Source organism: Beta vulgaris, chromosome 6 (genome assembly GCF_026745355.1).
Source record: "Beta vulgaris subsp. vulgaris cultivar EL10 chromosome 6, EL10.2, whole genome shotgun sequence".
Lineage (NCBI taxonomy): Eukaryota > Viridiplantae > Streptophyta > Magnoliopsida > Caryophyllales > Amaranthaceae > Beta > Beta vulgaris.
Window position 1 is genome coordinate 63,420,044 of NC_079207.1, and position 14,054 is coordinate 63,434,097.

The window sequence follows — 14,054 nt, forward strand, 5'->3', positions numbered from 1 at the left end:
ACTTCAAAAAACACATCTTTATCCCAAATTAGTGCATACACACGTCTATAGGATAGAAACCATACGCGTGATGAACATCAAAGATTATCATAATGAACCCAAAGACTAATCTACCAAAAGAGATGTGCATGTATTCATTTGACTTGTTATCCATGTATCATACTTTATATCTAGGCGTTGTATCTTTAGGAGAGAGTTTATTTTGTATTTGGTTTGTCCAAATAGTAAAGGCTAACGTTTTCCATATGGGGTGTCAGATAAATCAGATGAGATTAGTTGGACGTCCACGTGAGCCACGAGACACACAACTCAAACTCTTCAAATTTATCAATCCCCATCAAATTTTAGAACAATCATACTAAATCTCTTCAAATTTTATTTTCTCCTGATATTAGATAGCCGTTGATTTTTTTTAAATATAAAAATACTCTTATCAACTTTTTCAATTTGGGCATTAAATTCTAGCTATTATATAGAATAGAAAAATTCGATTTTGGTGGTTAGGTAAGAAATTAGAGAAAAGTTAGAAAACCCCCAAAAATTTGCTATAAATCATCTTCTGCAATTCATCAATTTCATATTATCTTCTGCAATAATTTCATCAATTTGATTGAGCTCGAGGAGAGAGAAAGAGAGAAATCTTCGAGCTCACATATTACTCAATAATGGAGGATCAAAGTTGCAGCATCGTAGAAATCGAAGGAAATTTGAGCTCTAATTGTGATTTTGATTCGTATGATCATAATTCTCCTTGGGCTCTTGATATTGGAGGTTTGGTAGTTCATCTCTCGCCATTAATTAGGGTTTTATAGATTTAATTACTGTATTTTGTTTTGTTGAGAAGCTAAACTTGTTGCTGTATACTCCATTTTTGTTTTTAGGAATTTAACAGGTTAATTTTGATGCTTTAGTTATTTACTGCTGATTTTTTTGGCATTGTTGTAGCGTTGTGGACTTGTGGTATTAGATGTTACTGTGATGATTTTGGAACTTAGTTTTTAAGCTTGATTTAGGTATGTTTTCGAAAAAAGTATGAGTTTGGTAAGTTGATGGTATGGAATATGGATCTTGTTTAGGATTATGAAGGATGCAAAAGATGCAATTTAGCAGCAATTCTTATGAGGGGAGTGAATTGATTGATTTGGTTTGTTGTTATCCAAAGTTGGAATTATTGCTTATTATTAGTTATTATGATTGCATAACTATGTTGACTGGTAATTCTTAGCTTAGTTTTGAGTGATTTTCCCTGTAAAGTCTTTCTACCCTTTTTTAAATTTGTAATCTTTTAAGTTTGGGTCATGAAGTAATTGACTACATTAAATGTCTCATTGAATTGTTCTTTGCTTCCGTTTTTGCTTTGAAATAGTTGGACAGTAAGTTGTTTTTCAGGCTAAGCGTGTAAAGACACGATCAATTTTCTATTGTAGGGGACAAATGAGCTTTTTTTGTGTTACTTTTTCTAGTAAAAGAATTGAATAATAATATTTAGCAAATTTTTAGATATTTGTTGTTAAGAAATTGAACCTATAGTTGCTTGCATTTTTTATTATCGTGTTATTTATTGTTTGAACATTGGTATATATTGTTTTGTTACATTGGATTGGCATTCATTAGATGATATTATCACATTTCTTTAAAGGAATATGAGTTCCTTAAAATGCTCTAAAAAGAACAATTAATATGTCGCCTATAGTCCGTGTTTAGTAAAAGGAACATTTATAGCTTTAATGTAGTTACATGCAATGCCCTGTTTGTTGTTGTAGGTTCTCTGATTAAGTTGGTATATTTCTGTGGAGAAGATAGCGGCTTGGAGAAGAGTTCTGAAAAAAGTGTTGGAGTAGAGGGGGTTGGACTTGTAACAAATTCCAAGAATTATCCTTTTCTCAACGGCAAGCTCCATTTTGCAAAGTTTGAGACCAGCAAAATAAATGAGTGCTTAGACTTCATTGAATCCAATCTTCATGGCAGCCGTATGATACTGTTTTCTCCTGACTTTTCTTTGCTTTCATATGTTTTTATTATGTGAGAATGCTTGCTCCTTGAGAAACATTTGGTAGAAGTCGGTGACTAGCTCAAAACTTTTTGGCTTTGATTGGATTAGATGTTTCGTGATGTCTTATACACAAGCTCTATGATGGACATGGCTCTGCTTAACTGAGTTAATCATCCCAAGATCCAGCTCCTTTTGAGCTATAAAGTTGAATTCAAGCTCATGATTATGAATTTCCGTGTCTCAATTGAGCTCAGAGTAGTTATATGATATTCCGTTTCCTAAAATTTACCCATTTTAAAGCATCTTTATTTTTCCATAGTGTAGGATTCTTCATCCTAATTATTGCTCATTTCACCAAATTTTATTAGAAATATTTTGAATAAAAGTTTGTTTAAGCTTATGAGCTTTCAAGCTGAACATAATTGAGTTCCAGGCTTCGATTATGGTTTGTAAAGAATAAGTAAAGTAGCTACTTATCTGAGTCAGAGGCAAGCCGAGCTTGTGGCCTGTGCCCCACCAAATATTAATGTAAAATATTTCCGTATCTCCCGTTATGCAGGTTCCTTTGGTCAATCATCATGGATTTCTCATTGCATCTAGTTAAAGTAAAGAGAATATGCAGAAATGAATCTATATATAGTTGAATAGATCAATAGCCCCAGAGTCTCTTTTTCCCTCAGACTCCAATCCCAAGTCTCAACTAGGGCAGGTGAAGGTTTAATGAACTAATTTCATCTTGTACTTTTCTGCATATTAATGAAACTAAAAATTTTGTTGATGGTGAAGAATTATCGATTATAGTAAAGCTGGCATGTGCAGATCAATGTAGAACTTTGGCACCAAAAGCATGCTTTAATTCACTGTATACAGTGCAAGTCATGGCAAGTAATTGTAACATCAGTTCCAACCATCTACTCCTTGTTATCCCAAATAGATGGTCGTATCATATGTCCACTTCATGCTTCAAAATGACACACATTGAATAATTCCTTTGACTATCTTGGCCTGCAGATTTTAGCAAAGGATATCTTGCTTTAAAGGATACTACTTTTCTCCATGATAAAAAAAATAAAAAAATACTTGTCCATCATCTAGTTCGTGAATTTCTTTAGTGATCTGCTTTGGAAGTACTCATTTGTGGTGTCTTCTCTAAACATACTTAGATTTATATGCCATTGACTGTTTCACCAACTTGTAGGACACATTATCTTCTGTAGACAATCTCAGGGCCTTCTTATGCATGCTGCAGACTAATTTGTGGTGTCTTCTCTAAACATACTTAGATTTATATGCCATTGACTGTTTCACCAACTTGTAGGACACATTATCTTCTGTAGACAATCTCAGGGCCTTCTTATGCATGCTGCAGACTAATTCTAGGGTTGAGCGTTTTGCTCTTGATGATCGAAGTTCTAATGTTTTAATATTTGTCTAGGTTGCAGGGACCAAGAGGTTTCAGACAAAAAAAAATTAATGATTAAGGTAGGAATGTTCTTCATTCTTTACTGGATCTCTCTTTCTCTCACTCTCTTTACACGAATACTCTTTCATGGTTTCTTCCCGAAGTTGGGTTCCTGGACGAAGGCTATAAACTGAATTTTAACCCCTATGACACGCAACCAAATTCTTTTATAAGCCTATCAAATATGTAAAATTATATTGTAGGGATGTGGCACTTAGACTTAATTTCTCCATTTGTTTTTCCCCCTTTAAATAATTGCTTCTGTTTCTTTTCCTGTGGAAATCTACTAATTAATTGTTGGTGGATGCAGGCTACTGGGGGTGGGGCCTACAAATATGCTGATCTTTTTAAAGAGAAGTTTGGGGTTAGGCTTGACAAGGAGGATGAGATGGATTGTCTCGTGGCTGGTTCTAATTTTTTGCTGAAGGTGAGGATTTGTGATTACATATGGCTTTTACACAACTGGTGTCTGTTGTTGTTCTTCCTTTTTCTGTTTGTCCGCAATAACATCTTAGATCTAGTTGATTTTGAATGAGATTAAACTATTAAGGCTTTAAGGATTTGCCTTACGAAATATGAAGCCTCTACTTGAGTAAAAACCAGAAGTGAGTGTTCGCTGATACTTGTATCTGGGAACCAGCTGACTGAGCTAATACATGACACAATGAGAAGATACTCGCGTAATCCATGACTTCGTTGGCTGATATGGGCTTTTACAAAGCCTATACAGCTGGCTAATTGCTCATGTGACCCTATGTTACTCAGACATGGATTGAGTGTCTACTCGGATACGCCTTACGAAATATGAAGCCTCTACTTGAGTAAAAACCAGAAGTGAGTGTTTGCTCATACTTGTATCTGGGAACCAGCTGACTGAGCTGATACATGACACAATGAGAAGATACTCGTGTAATCCATGACTTCGTTGGCTGATATGGGCTGTTACAAAGCCTATACAGCTGGCTAATTGCTCATGTAACGGTTATAACCAATACAGATTTCTTAACTTGACATGAGAGCCTTGACGTGTAACATGACACTATGAGAAGATACTCTTGTAATCCATGAACTCTAGTGTGATTGGGACTGATTTATAAGATTGTTCCATCTTCTGGTGTAGCCTACTAAATTGAGGTAGAATATTCTACAATACACATTAATCTGTAAATTCCCGTTTTCAGGGCATAGTTTAACAGATGTTTGTGGATCAAACGTGCAACATAAGAAGGGGAGACAAATTTCCAAACGCATATCCGTGATGTTTGTTGCTTTAGCCTTACAGTTTTTAATGGACATTACTTAGGAGTTCTAGTGGATCCTTGGTTCTTAGTTTAGATGTACACTTGCTCTCGAATTATATGTATATTTTAATTTCGACCACTGTGCTAACAGCATTTTTACTTTACTTTTAAGTAGGCAGTCCCTTGTGAAACTTTCACATACATAGAAGGTCAGAAAGAGTTTGTGAAGATTGACTCCAACGATTTATTTCCCTATCTCCTTGTCAACATTGGCTCTGGAGTCAGTATGATTAAGGTATGATATATTGAGTTTTGTGCTGATTCTTTATTGTTGTATTTTGCATTAAGTGACAACGGATAAAAATTGTGACATATTTACTTTTCTGTCAAATTCATGGCTCCAGTTACTGTTTCTAACTTTGATTGTCAGTATCATTTCTCTTCTTCAGGTTGATGGAGATGGAAAGTTTGAGCGAGTTAGCGGAACAAGTGTAGGAGGTGGCACCTTTTGGGGTCTAGGAAGGCTTCTAACAAAATGCCAAAGGTAATTTTGATATCGTTATGATTACCCTTTATAATATTTTCTTTTGGTAGTTTCTGTATACTGGGGATAGTTTTACAGGATTCTTATGTACTATGGAGAATGCCCACTGTGATATGTTAAAATCTATGGGTTTTGTGGTGGCCAATTGAGATGTTTCGAGAATTTATTCGACGGATAGATATTTTGAGAATATACTCTACAGATAGATAATGCTTCGTTTTGGTTCTATTTCTTCATGGCTTGATCTATATTCTTTTAGCTGAATTAAATTTTCTGCAACTTCCAGCTTTGATGACTTGCTCGAGTTGAGCCATCAGGGAAATAATAGAGTTATTGACATGCTTGTCGGAGACATTTACGGTGGTTCAGACTATTCTAAGGTATATATCTGCTATTCCAATACTTGATGCATGTGTTTCCAGTTCTTCGGCCTAGTGTTTCAGTTTCTTCATAATGTGATATATATTGTTCTGCCATATCCACCCATCACTTTGATATGGTAGTAGTAGTATGTACGTTCCAGGGACACTTGTTTAGCTCTTGCTTTGAAGAACTAATCAGAATAGTACTCCCTCCGTTTCCTAAAGATCTTCCCTCTTTCCGTTTAAGGGTGTTTCCAAAAGATCTTCCCTCTTTTGCTTTATTCCTTATTTGGCAAAACAAATTTTCCTATTTATACTCTCATGTCACTATCATATGGTCCACCATTACATTATTAATTCAATTTTACTCCCTTTCTCTCTCCTACTTTAACCCCTTTTTGTTTGTTTATTTATCTTAACCCCTTTCTCTCTCCTACTTTACTCACACCATGCCCCACACAACTTGATTTTCCTTGGTATCCGTAGGAATAGTAAGTGGGAAGATCTTTAGGAAACGGAGGGAGTACCTCTGAACAATTAATATTCAGTATTTAGTACTTCTGCTTTTCATCATTATCCTCTAGACCTCTACTGACTATTTGCTCTGATGCTGCATGGATCTGTGACAAGAACTTTTCTGATATATGAATAATTCCACTTGAAAGTTGTAATTGCCATATCCACCCATCACTTTGATATGAGACTTGAAAGCTTTACTTTTCAGGCAAGATTTCACCTCTTGTCCCCCCTCCCTCCAGTAACTAGTTTTTAGTTCTAAAAGCTTTTCCTATCATGTATGGGAGGCTTTCCAATTTTAGTTTTGTGCAAGTTGGGTTCATTTGTCTTAGCATGCATTCTTTTTGTCCTCTTTTCTTTTATAGTTATATAGTTAGTGTTAGTTAATTTGTTGGCGGTGGTTACATACAGTGTACTACAAAAATTATGCTTGTAGGTTCATTTTGTTTTGATGTGGTTATTCCTACATTATGTGAGACTTCCAGTACTTGACTGAAAAGAGAGGTGGTACTATAGCCACTCCCTATGACTTTTGTCACAGACTGCCTGATTGATGTGGTTTGGTTGGGTGTTACTCCCTCCGTTTCATTTTAATCTACACACTTACACTTTTTACGCATGCCAATGCAAAACTTTGAGGACATATATCTCTAGTTTTGTATTTGTAAAAATTATAAAAAGTACATATTAATAAAATACATGTTATGATGAAACTAACAAGATCCCACATGACTATATTTTCATCCGCGTATAAATCACAAATGATGGTCAAAGTGAAATTTGTGAATAGTGTAAAATGTCAAAGTGTGTAGATTAAAGTGAACGGAGGGAGTATTAGTTAACACTTAGAAATGCAAAGTTCTTGGCTTCAATTTCTTGCTATATTTCCTCCATTTTTGGTTAAATGTTATGTGTACCTCCATGGCAGATTGGCCTGTCAGCAACAACTATAGCGTCTAGTTTTGGCAAGGCAATTTCTGAAAAGAAAGAGCTTGAGGATTACAAACCTGAGGATGTTGCCCGATCCCTATTGCGGCTTATTTCAAACAACATTGGGCAGGTAAGGTTTTTTAGGAGAATGCAATTTCTTAAAAGAAAGATCTAAATGGAATTCAATAAGTTGAGGCTAGCTTGTAATTTGCATAATGTCAGAACGAGCTGTCAAGAGCCGACTAATCCGAAATAGGCATCACTTGGCCGTATGGGACTAGAAAAAGTTATTACCCGGACCAAACCTGGCCTATAATCGACTCAAAACCTGAATTGACTTGAAAATTCGAGATTTAAACCCAGACCGCACTTCATTCAAAAATGACTGGACACTCAAGGTGACATGATAAGGAGAGATTCTAACTGAACCTGCACTGGCACAGTCGCACCTGCCTGGTGATGACCAAAACCTGATTTAGTTAGATATCTGGTCTGATCCAAATTCAAGCCGACCCGTTTTCAGCCAGAATTGTGTTTATCCTGAACCACTTTCAACCTGATTTGTTTATTAACTCGGCCCATTTCCATCTGACTTGTTATTGACCTGACCCGATTTGAACCTTAATTTTTATTGATAGTTAGATGAGTTATTATGTTATGCTCCTGTTCTCATAAGACATAAATTGTTAATAGCTATTAGGGAAAGTCGACGCTTTATCATCAATGTAGTTATAAATTATAATATCATTGATCATCTCATTCCGAGAGCAGCAAATGTGAGCTTGTCCTGTGTTGTAACTTCTAAGCTGCAGCAACTGAAGGGCACACTACTTCGGAGGTGTCAAATTGTTAACTGAAAAGACCAGCTATAGGACTTCCCTCCCATTGTGATCCCTGTACTTGCAAAATTTTGGTCATGGAATTGCACTGTGAAGTCATTTAAGATGCCTTGTCAGTGTTTGTAGACTATATTGTGTATTGAAGATAGACATTGCTCACAAGGACAAAACAGTTGAGAATTAAGTGGGAGCTGAATGATAGAGCTCCCACTGGCAAACCAAGAGTTTGGGTGTGTGATTCTTTCCTTCCCAAATCTCAATATCTGATGCCATTCTGATTTCAATCTGGGAAAATGCCCATATACCAGGCAGGCAGGGTTTCCTGTTGGTTGGATCTCCTTGTACCACCCCAATCGCACAGGGTCGTGCCCCCCAGAACAGTAGATTATAGAACCACGAAAAAATGAGCAAGGGAAAATTAGTTTGTGCGTGGCTTTGAGACAGTTGTTGTTCTATGGCTCTTTCTGAAGAGAGTATGCCACTGTCAAAACATTGTTGTGGTTGTGGTGGTCGTTGTATGGCGTGTTCTGCTTGTCATGGCCTTGATATTGTTTATGTAATTTTTTTCTGAATTTCTTTGCTGAAGATGGCCCTATTATACCGTCTCTTCCTCCTTGTTTGTTTTAAACATCATTATTTTACGTTGCAATGTTTCTTTTAGCCATCATGATTGGTAGAAGTTTCTCATATATTGTTCCTTTCTTTTGCTTTCTAGATTGCCTACTTGAATGCGCTTCGGTATGGACTAAAACGGATTATCTTTGGAGGATTTTTCATCCGCAGTCATGAATATACTATGGACACAATATCTGTTGGAGTTCAATTCTGGTAATTGCGGGAATATTTTTCTCTCTTTCCATCTGCCTTTTGCTTATTTGACTGTTCTGCTGTGTTGATTTCCTTCATATTGTTGTATGAATCCTTTTTCATCAAGTTGGTGTATGTTGCTGGCACTGGAACTTTTGGAACACTGGAATTATGTTTTTAAGTTTAAGATCATACAATCACTAGCCACATCTTTTATTTGGAAGCTGTCCCATGTTCGGCGTATATTGGAAGAAAGTTGCTATGGTCCTTTGCGAACTTTGTTGTTTTCTGGACCATGATAAGAGACACTGTAACTATCTCATGGCTGATGCTAAACTAGAAAAATATTGAAGAAAGCTATTTGTATATCTATACAATGTATATAAATTGAAATAGCTGTAACAAAAAGCAACCTAGAATGCAAAAGAAAGTAGATTACGGCATTACGCCTCTAGGCATTAAGTGGCCAGACCATGAGACTTGCATTTTTGGGAATACGTAGTTACAAAACCAAAAAATGGGAGCTGCAACTCAGTAAATCTTCTTGATTGTCCACAACGTTGAAGTAAAAAATTAACTGTGGATCTCCCTATATTTACTAATATACTAGACTCAAGTCTCAACCACTCAGAATAGACCTTCGAAGACAAAATATTGCTTCGGCATATCTGCTTGAAAGGCTGCAAAGCATTTATAGTTTTTTAATTTGACGACCTACACCTCTGATCCTACTTTCAGATGTTTCCTCCACAACCTAAGCAATCTCTCCAGATGAGCAGATTCCGAGCCTCATCAATGTTTCTTCCCTAAGCACTGTTATATATTGTTCCAGTTGATTGGGCAATTTGGTAGGCTTCTTTTAATTGTTGCAGTTGTTTAAAATTTCAGAATTCTGTGCAGGTCAAAAGGTGAAGCAAAAGCCATGTTTCTGAGGCATGAAGGGTTTTTGGGGGCATTGGGTGCATTCAAGAGCTATGAGAAGCATGGCCTTGGTAACTTAATGGCCCACCATCTAACTGAACAATCACCTGCAGCATCACCCCTCCCTCAGATCGAACAAAAGCCGAATGTCATGATTCGGGAATCCACAGATGCTGAAAGCATTAATTACAGTGTATGTGGTAGCGATACCATGAAATTGACCTGAACCTGATTTTGAGGTACAATGTGGCAAATTATTTGTTTGCCTTTGTGATTTAATTAGCCGAGCCTTGTTCGTGTAATATACCGTTAGCGTTTTTCTTCATATCAACATTCAATATTTAAAGTTAGGTGGGGAGGGGGTTGTGCAGGGGAAGATTTGTAAGTTTTATTTTCTTCTTTCTTGATATTGAACAAAGAGGTAACACTTCAACGTTTTGTACATAAGCAATTTATGTGAATCCTTGTTCTACAGTACAACACCATTATATACATACGCTTTTAAATTCTTCAAAGAACATCTGTTGGAAAAAAAATTGTCTGTTAACGTTGCAGGATTCAATGGTTTTACTGCGTTCAACAGAAGACTATACAACACATTGGATACTGCAGCGAAACGTATCGATGGAATAATTTCTCTTTTTCGGGATAGGCTAAAAGACGATGGGAAAATATTATCAAAGTCATGAAACCTCCGCTCAACTTTTTTCCAAATTCTTCATTAATATTGATGAATCTTTACATCTCACAGTGATTTGATGTATTAAATGCTATATTGTACAATTAAACAAACAAGATTGTACAAAACTTTCATGCTAAGAAACATACACCTGCTACTTCTTTCGGTGTTGCAAAGCGTTTTTCCTCCGCGAAGCCCATCTTTTCTTAATGTCACGCACTTCATCTACCTTCAGTTCATGAGGGATTTTCTGAACAGACTTCTCATCTCCACCTGAACCCGTTGCTTGTGGTATACCCTTAATCCGTGCAACCTCTTCAAGCAGATAGTTCATCAGCGCCTCCGAGGTCTTTGAAGTGATTCCCCTAAGATACCATGCAATGGGAGGGGGTGGAACGATAGCTGGTTGAAGCAGTTGCTCCAAGACAACTCTTGATCCAATCCTTCCTTTCCCTCCTGTACATGAGCGATAATCTGACATAGTTTTGGGTTTAAACGGGGAGCACATTTTCTCATCAACAAATACCGGATCCACTCTCCAGCAACCTTCAAACTTCTTCATAAATCCCGTGTTAATCTGCTTGAACTTCATCTAAGAAAACATAAAGAAAAGGGAATATTGGTCATACTTTTGAGTGTTTTGAAATCAAAGGAAAACCAAAATACCCCTTTGCTTTTGGCACATGACATTAAAGATGAAGTATGAAGTATGAAGTATGAAGTGGCCTATTTAGAGAACAATAGGGTTAAAAAATGGATGTAATTGGATTATTGAGTAATGTTGTATACTTAAGCAAAAAGAAAATGGGACTAGTACAGAAAAGTAGATGTGGTGAGGGACAGTTTGTAATTGTATGTTAAGAAGAAAGAGATAGTAAACTTGAGGGTATGTTCTCTTCAAGTTCTTTTTACTTATTTTCATAAAAGTTAAAAGAATTAGAAAAAATAAGAAAATTTGAGAAAGTTCAGAAAAAATACGTCAAAGTTAAGAAAAAATAAGAGAAGTTTAGAAACTCCAGAGAAATTTTAAAAAGTCGGGAAAAGTTTAGGAAAAATAAGTTGAAGCAAACAGATCCTGAGTTGAGATATGGTGCCAATCCAAAAAAAGTAGTGTAAAATATTTTTGAGACAGATAAAGTGTATGACAACAAAGAGTAAGATCAAAAGTCTATTCTTACCGAATGATCCTCCCTGTTTTGATCTACTAAGACATGGACTGCAATTGTTCCCGACAACCAAAGAAACTTCCATATAGCTGCTTGTTCCACTTCGACCACTTGTCTAGAGCCATCATCAACCAACACCTTCCTCGATATGACCTCCTGATACCGAAATCAATTCCATTAATGCGAGCACCTTTCAAGGCAAGCAAATACTGCTAATTGTTACAAAAAGAAATCCGTTTCTGACATTGATATTTCACCAATGGTAATTAACACAGAAATGCATAAGCAAAGATGTCTATTGTTTAACCAAACTAGCAAGTTGTTCTTATCACTTGTATCCAGTTACCACTCACCTTGATGTTTCGGAAGACCCTCTTACTATCAGGATCAATGACAATGTTGTACACTGCATCTGGTGGCAACCCAACATCGAATTTTACATGCAAGTTGCAAAGTGATCCTGTAGGTACCGTAACCTGCAAGAAAATATAACACTTGTTGTAGTTCACTTGTTTATTACCTCTTAACTCTTAGGAACTGGAAGATGAACATGTTTGTAACATTACTGTAATTACAATAACTTGAGGCCAATGATTCCCCATATTGGCATTACCTGCAACACGTTAGAATAAAATGCATAATATAGCAGCATTTTCACTATAGATTCAGCAAACTCAAATGACAGGAACAAAATACATGGTCCCAAACAGCAAGTTTTTGTTAATCGTTGAGAATCTTTTCGTTGTTTGTTCATCTAAATACAGCGATTCTTGCCTCAGTCTCCGCACAAGAGTTCACAGCATCGAACTTATAGGAAAATCCATCATTAGAAAAGCATAAAAGATGTTAAATTCTCTTTGTTAATTCTCACATTTATTTCAGGAGGTTGATCTTGATCACCCCAATAGGGATCTGCTCGCCAAAGTTGCAGCTGCTTCTGCAGATCAGCCTCCCAATCAGTCGAAGTTTTCTGCTCCTTCCTGACAATCTGCTGAGGTACATCCTTTCCCTCCCCTGCTTTCCCTGGTCCTCTAAGATGTGACTGTCGGAAAACACGAAGCATTTCACATCAACCAAAATAAATGATCAAACCAACAAAATGAACAAAGAATGGTAAACATAGCCCTAATAGCAATGTACAAGAAACTACAATGGCATTAATCCCATACGAACGACACGAGGTTTTGTTACAAATTCTCAACTTAATACCACATTGCAAAACATAATCTATCCCCAATTCAACAAATTGCACCCAAAAGACGAATCGCAACCCAAATTACAAATTTGAGGAAAATTACCACCAACCTTGAAAAAATTCTGCAGTCTTTGAGGGGCTTGTTTGAAGAACTTTGGAAATGCAGGATGAATCAGCTTAAGGTGTTGGATTCTATCAGTACCTTTGCTTGTTGAACTCACCTTTGTCTCTCCCATAATTCCCTGAATTTGATCAAACACATAGTTTTTAATATGCTGAGTTATCTTATCCAAATCTAAAAAAGTACTTTACTTTCTCCTTCTCAATTTCACCCATTTTTTATACAGAATCACTTAATCAGCAAGCAAAGGATTTCTTGCTTCATCTCAATAGAATCTCCTATACAAAAATTGATCACTTAACTATAAAATTCCACCTAAATTTTCATCTGGGCACCAACAATTTTACCTCAAAAATCATCTAAAATTACATAAATTAGCAGAATTCAACTAAAAATCACAAATTGACAACTCATACAAAAAACCCAGTTTTCATAATTATAACATCACTAAAAATTTCTCACCCAGATACTGAAATTTGATATAGAACAGCTGTAAAGCTTCAATTATGTTATCAATTAGTACATTATTAATAATAACAAACAGAAAAATATGAAGTAAGTAGATAGGAGAGAGAAAATGAGATAAGGAGTTAAGAAGCCACTTACTGAATGGATGTTTCTGGATGGCAGGATATAGCACTTGGAAATTGAAATGACTAGATTCTGGTCGATTCCAAAGCTTAAATATTTGAGCTTGAAAATGCAAATATGACGAGAACTGTGGTACTTTAAAGGTATTTATGCTATATAAATTGATTGTATTCAGTCATATGATTGAATTAGACAAAAGTACCTGTTTTCTTGGACTCGAAATTGGCACGTGCTCTGCAATTGATTTCTTAATTTGCCGGCAATTTCTCGTCAATTTTGCTTCCCTTCCTACAAGTTGGACGGTTCCTACAATTGTCTACCAATGGCCAACTCAAAGATCTATTACTAGTACAACGATCTTCGATTTTTTTAATTGCTACAATATTATTTTGGAAAATTTAATTACCTGATTATTTTGATTTTTATATGAGTAAAAATTATAGCCATTTCTTTAAAAAGTTGGTAAGATGAAAGATCCTGCTAGACTCGCACCTCGTGCAAGTATAATCAACCAGGCTTGCAAGTTAGACTTTGAAAGGGAGGGGGATGATAAGGAAAACCTCACCTCAAAAAGTCCCTGGTAGAAACCTTGTTTGGTAGTAAGAATATATAGTCATGTCTGTGTGGTTTTATTGCCTTGTAAAGTTACTAGTCTTATATGCATACTATGATCTTATATGCATGTTA

The 14,054-nt window shown here is 36.1% G+C and overlaps 2 protein-coding genes across 5 annotated transcripts; one reads left to right on the top strand and one right to left on the bottom strand.

The window, feature by feature from the left end:
* The first annotated feature begins 306 nt into the window (after positions 1 to 306).
* Positions 307 to 10,095, top strand: LOC104897378 (pantothenate kinase 1). 2 transcript variants are annotated; one of them, XM_057395384.1, is made up of 10 exons: positions 307 to 771; positions 1,764 to 1,970; positions 3,429 to 3,475; positions 3,766 to 3,882; positions 4,872 to 4,991; positions 5,146 to 5,240; positions 5,527 to 5,620; positions 7,047 to 7,178; positions 8,603 to 8,715; positions 9,433 to 9,571. In XM_057395384.1, coding segments are annotated over exons 1-10 (1,032 nt in total). In that variant the 5' UTR covers positions 307 to 665; the 3' UTR covers positions 9,434 to 9,571. The 2 variants fall into 2 exon arrangements, with proteins under 2 accessions (XP_057251367.1, XP_010682543.1); XM_010684241.4 differs by lacking the exon at positions 9,433 to 9,571 and adding an exon at positions 9,595 to 10,095 and having other exon boundaries at positions 314 to 771.
* On the bottom strand, positions 9,650 to 13,701 carry LOC104897377 (hypothetical protein). Of its 3 annotated transcripts, none has more exons than XM_048646274.2 (6): positions 13,570 to 13,701; positions 12,766 to 12,897; positions 12,332 to 12,502; positions 11,814 to 11,936; positions 11,473 to 11,616; positions 9,650 to 10,886 (listed from the first exon to the last, which is right to left on the bottom strand). In XM_048646274.2, exons 2-6 carry the CDS (start codon positions 12,889 to 12,891, stop codon positions 10,449 to 10,451), a joined length of 1,002 nt encoding a protein of 333 aa, XP_048502231.1. In that variant the 5' UTR covers positions 12,892 to 12,897; positions 13,570 to 13,701; the 3' UTR covers positions 9,650 to 10,448. The 3 variants fall into 3 exon arrangements, with proteins under 3 accessions (XP_048502231.1, XP_010682540.1, XP_010682541.1); XM_010684238.4 differs by lacking the exon at positions 13,570 to 13,701 and adding an exon at positions 13,383 to 13,542; XM_010684239.4 differs by lacking the exon at positions 13,570 to 13,701 and adding an exon at positions 13,239 to 13,372.
* Positions 13,702 to 14,054: the final 353 nt, after the last annotated feature.

Excerpts from the sequence above, each read along its gene's own strand:
- LOC104897377 (XM_048646274.2), bottom strand. The coding sequence starts at position 12,891 with ATGGGAGAGACAAAGGTGAGTTCAACAAGCAAAGGTACTGATAGAATC. Across the intron at positions 12,503-12,765 it reads GACTGCAGAATTTTTTCAAG|TCACATCTTAGAGGACCAGG; the intron begins GTTGGTGGTAAT and ends GTTTTCCGACAG. Across the intron at positions 10,887-11,472 it reads AAAACAGGGAGGATCATTCG|ATGAAGTTCAAGCAGATTAA; the intron begins GTAAGAATAGAC and ends ATGTTTTCTTAG.
- LOC104897378 (XM_010684241.4), top strand. The coding sequence starts at position 666 with ATGGAGGATCAAAGTTGCAGCATCGTAGAAATCGAAGGAAATTTGAGC. Across the intron at positions 3,883-4,871 it reads GTTCTAATTTTTTGCTGAAG|GCAGTCCCTTGTGAAACTTT; the intron begins GTGAGGATTTGT and ends ACTTTTAAGTAG. Across the intron at positions 7,179-8,602 it reads TTTCAAACAACATTGGGCAG|ATTGCCTACTTGAATGCGCT; the intron begins GTAAGGTTTTTT and ends TTTGCTTTCTAG.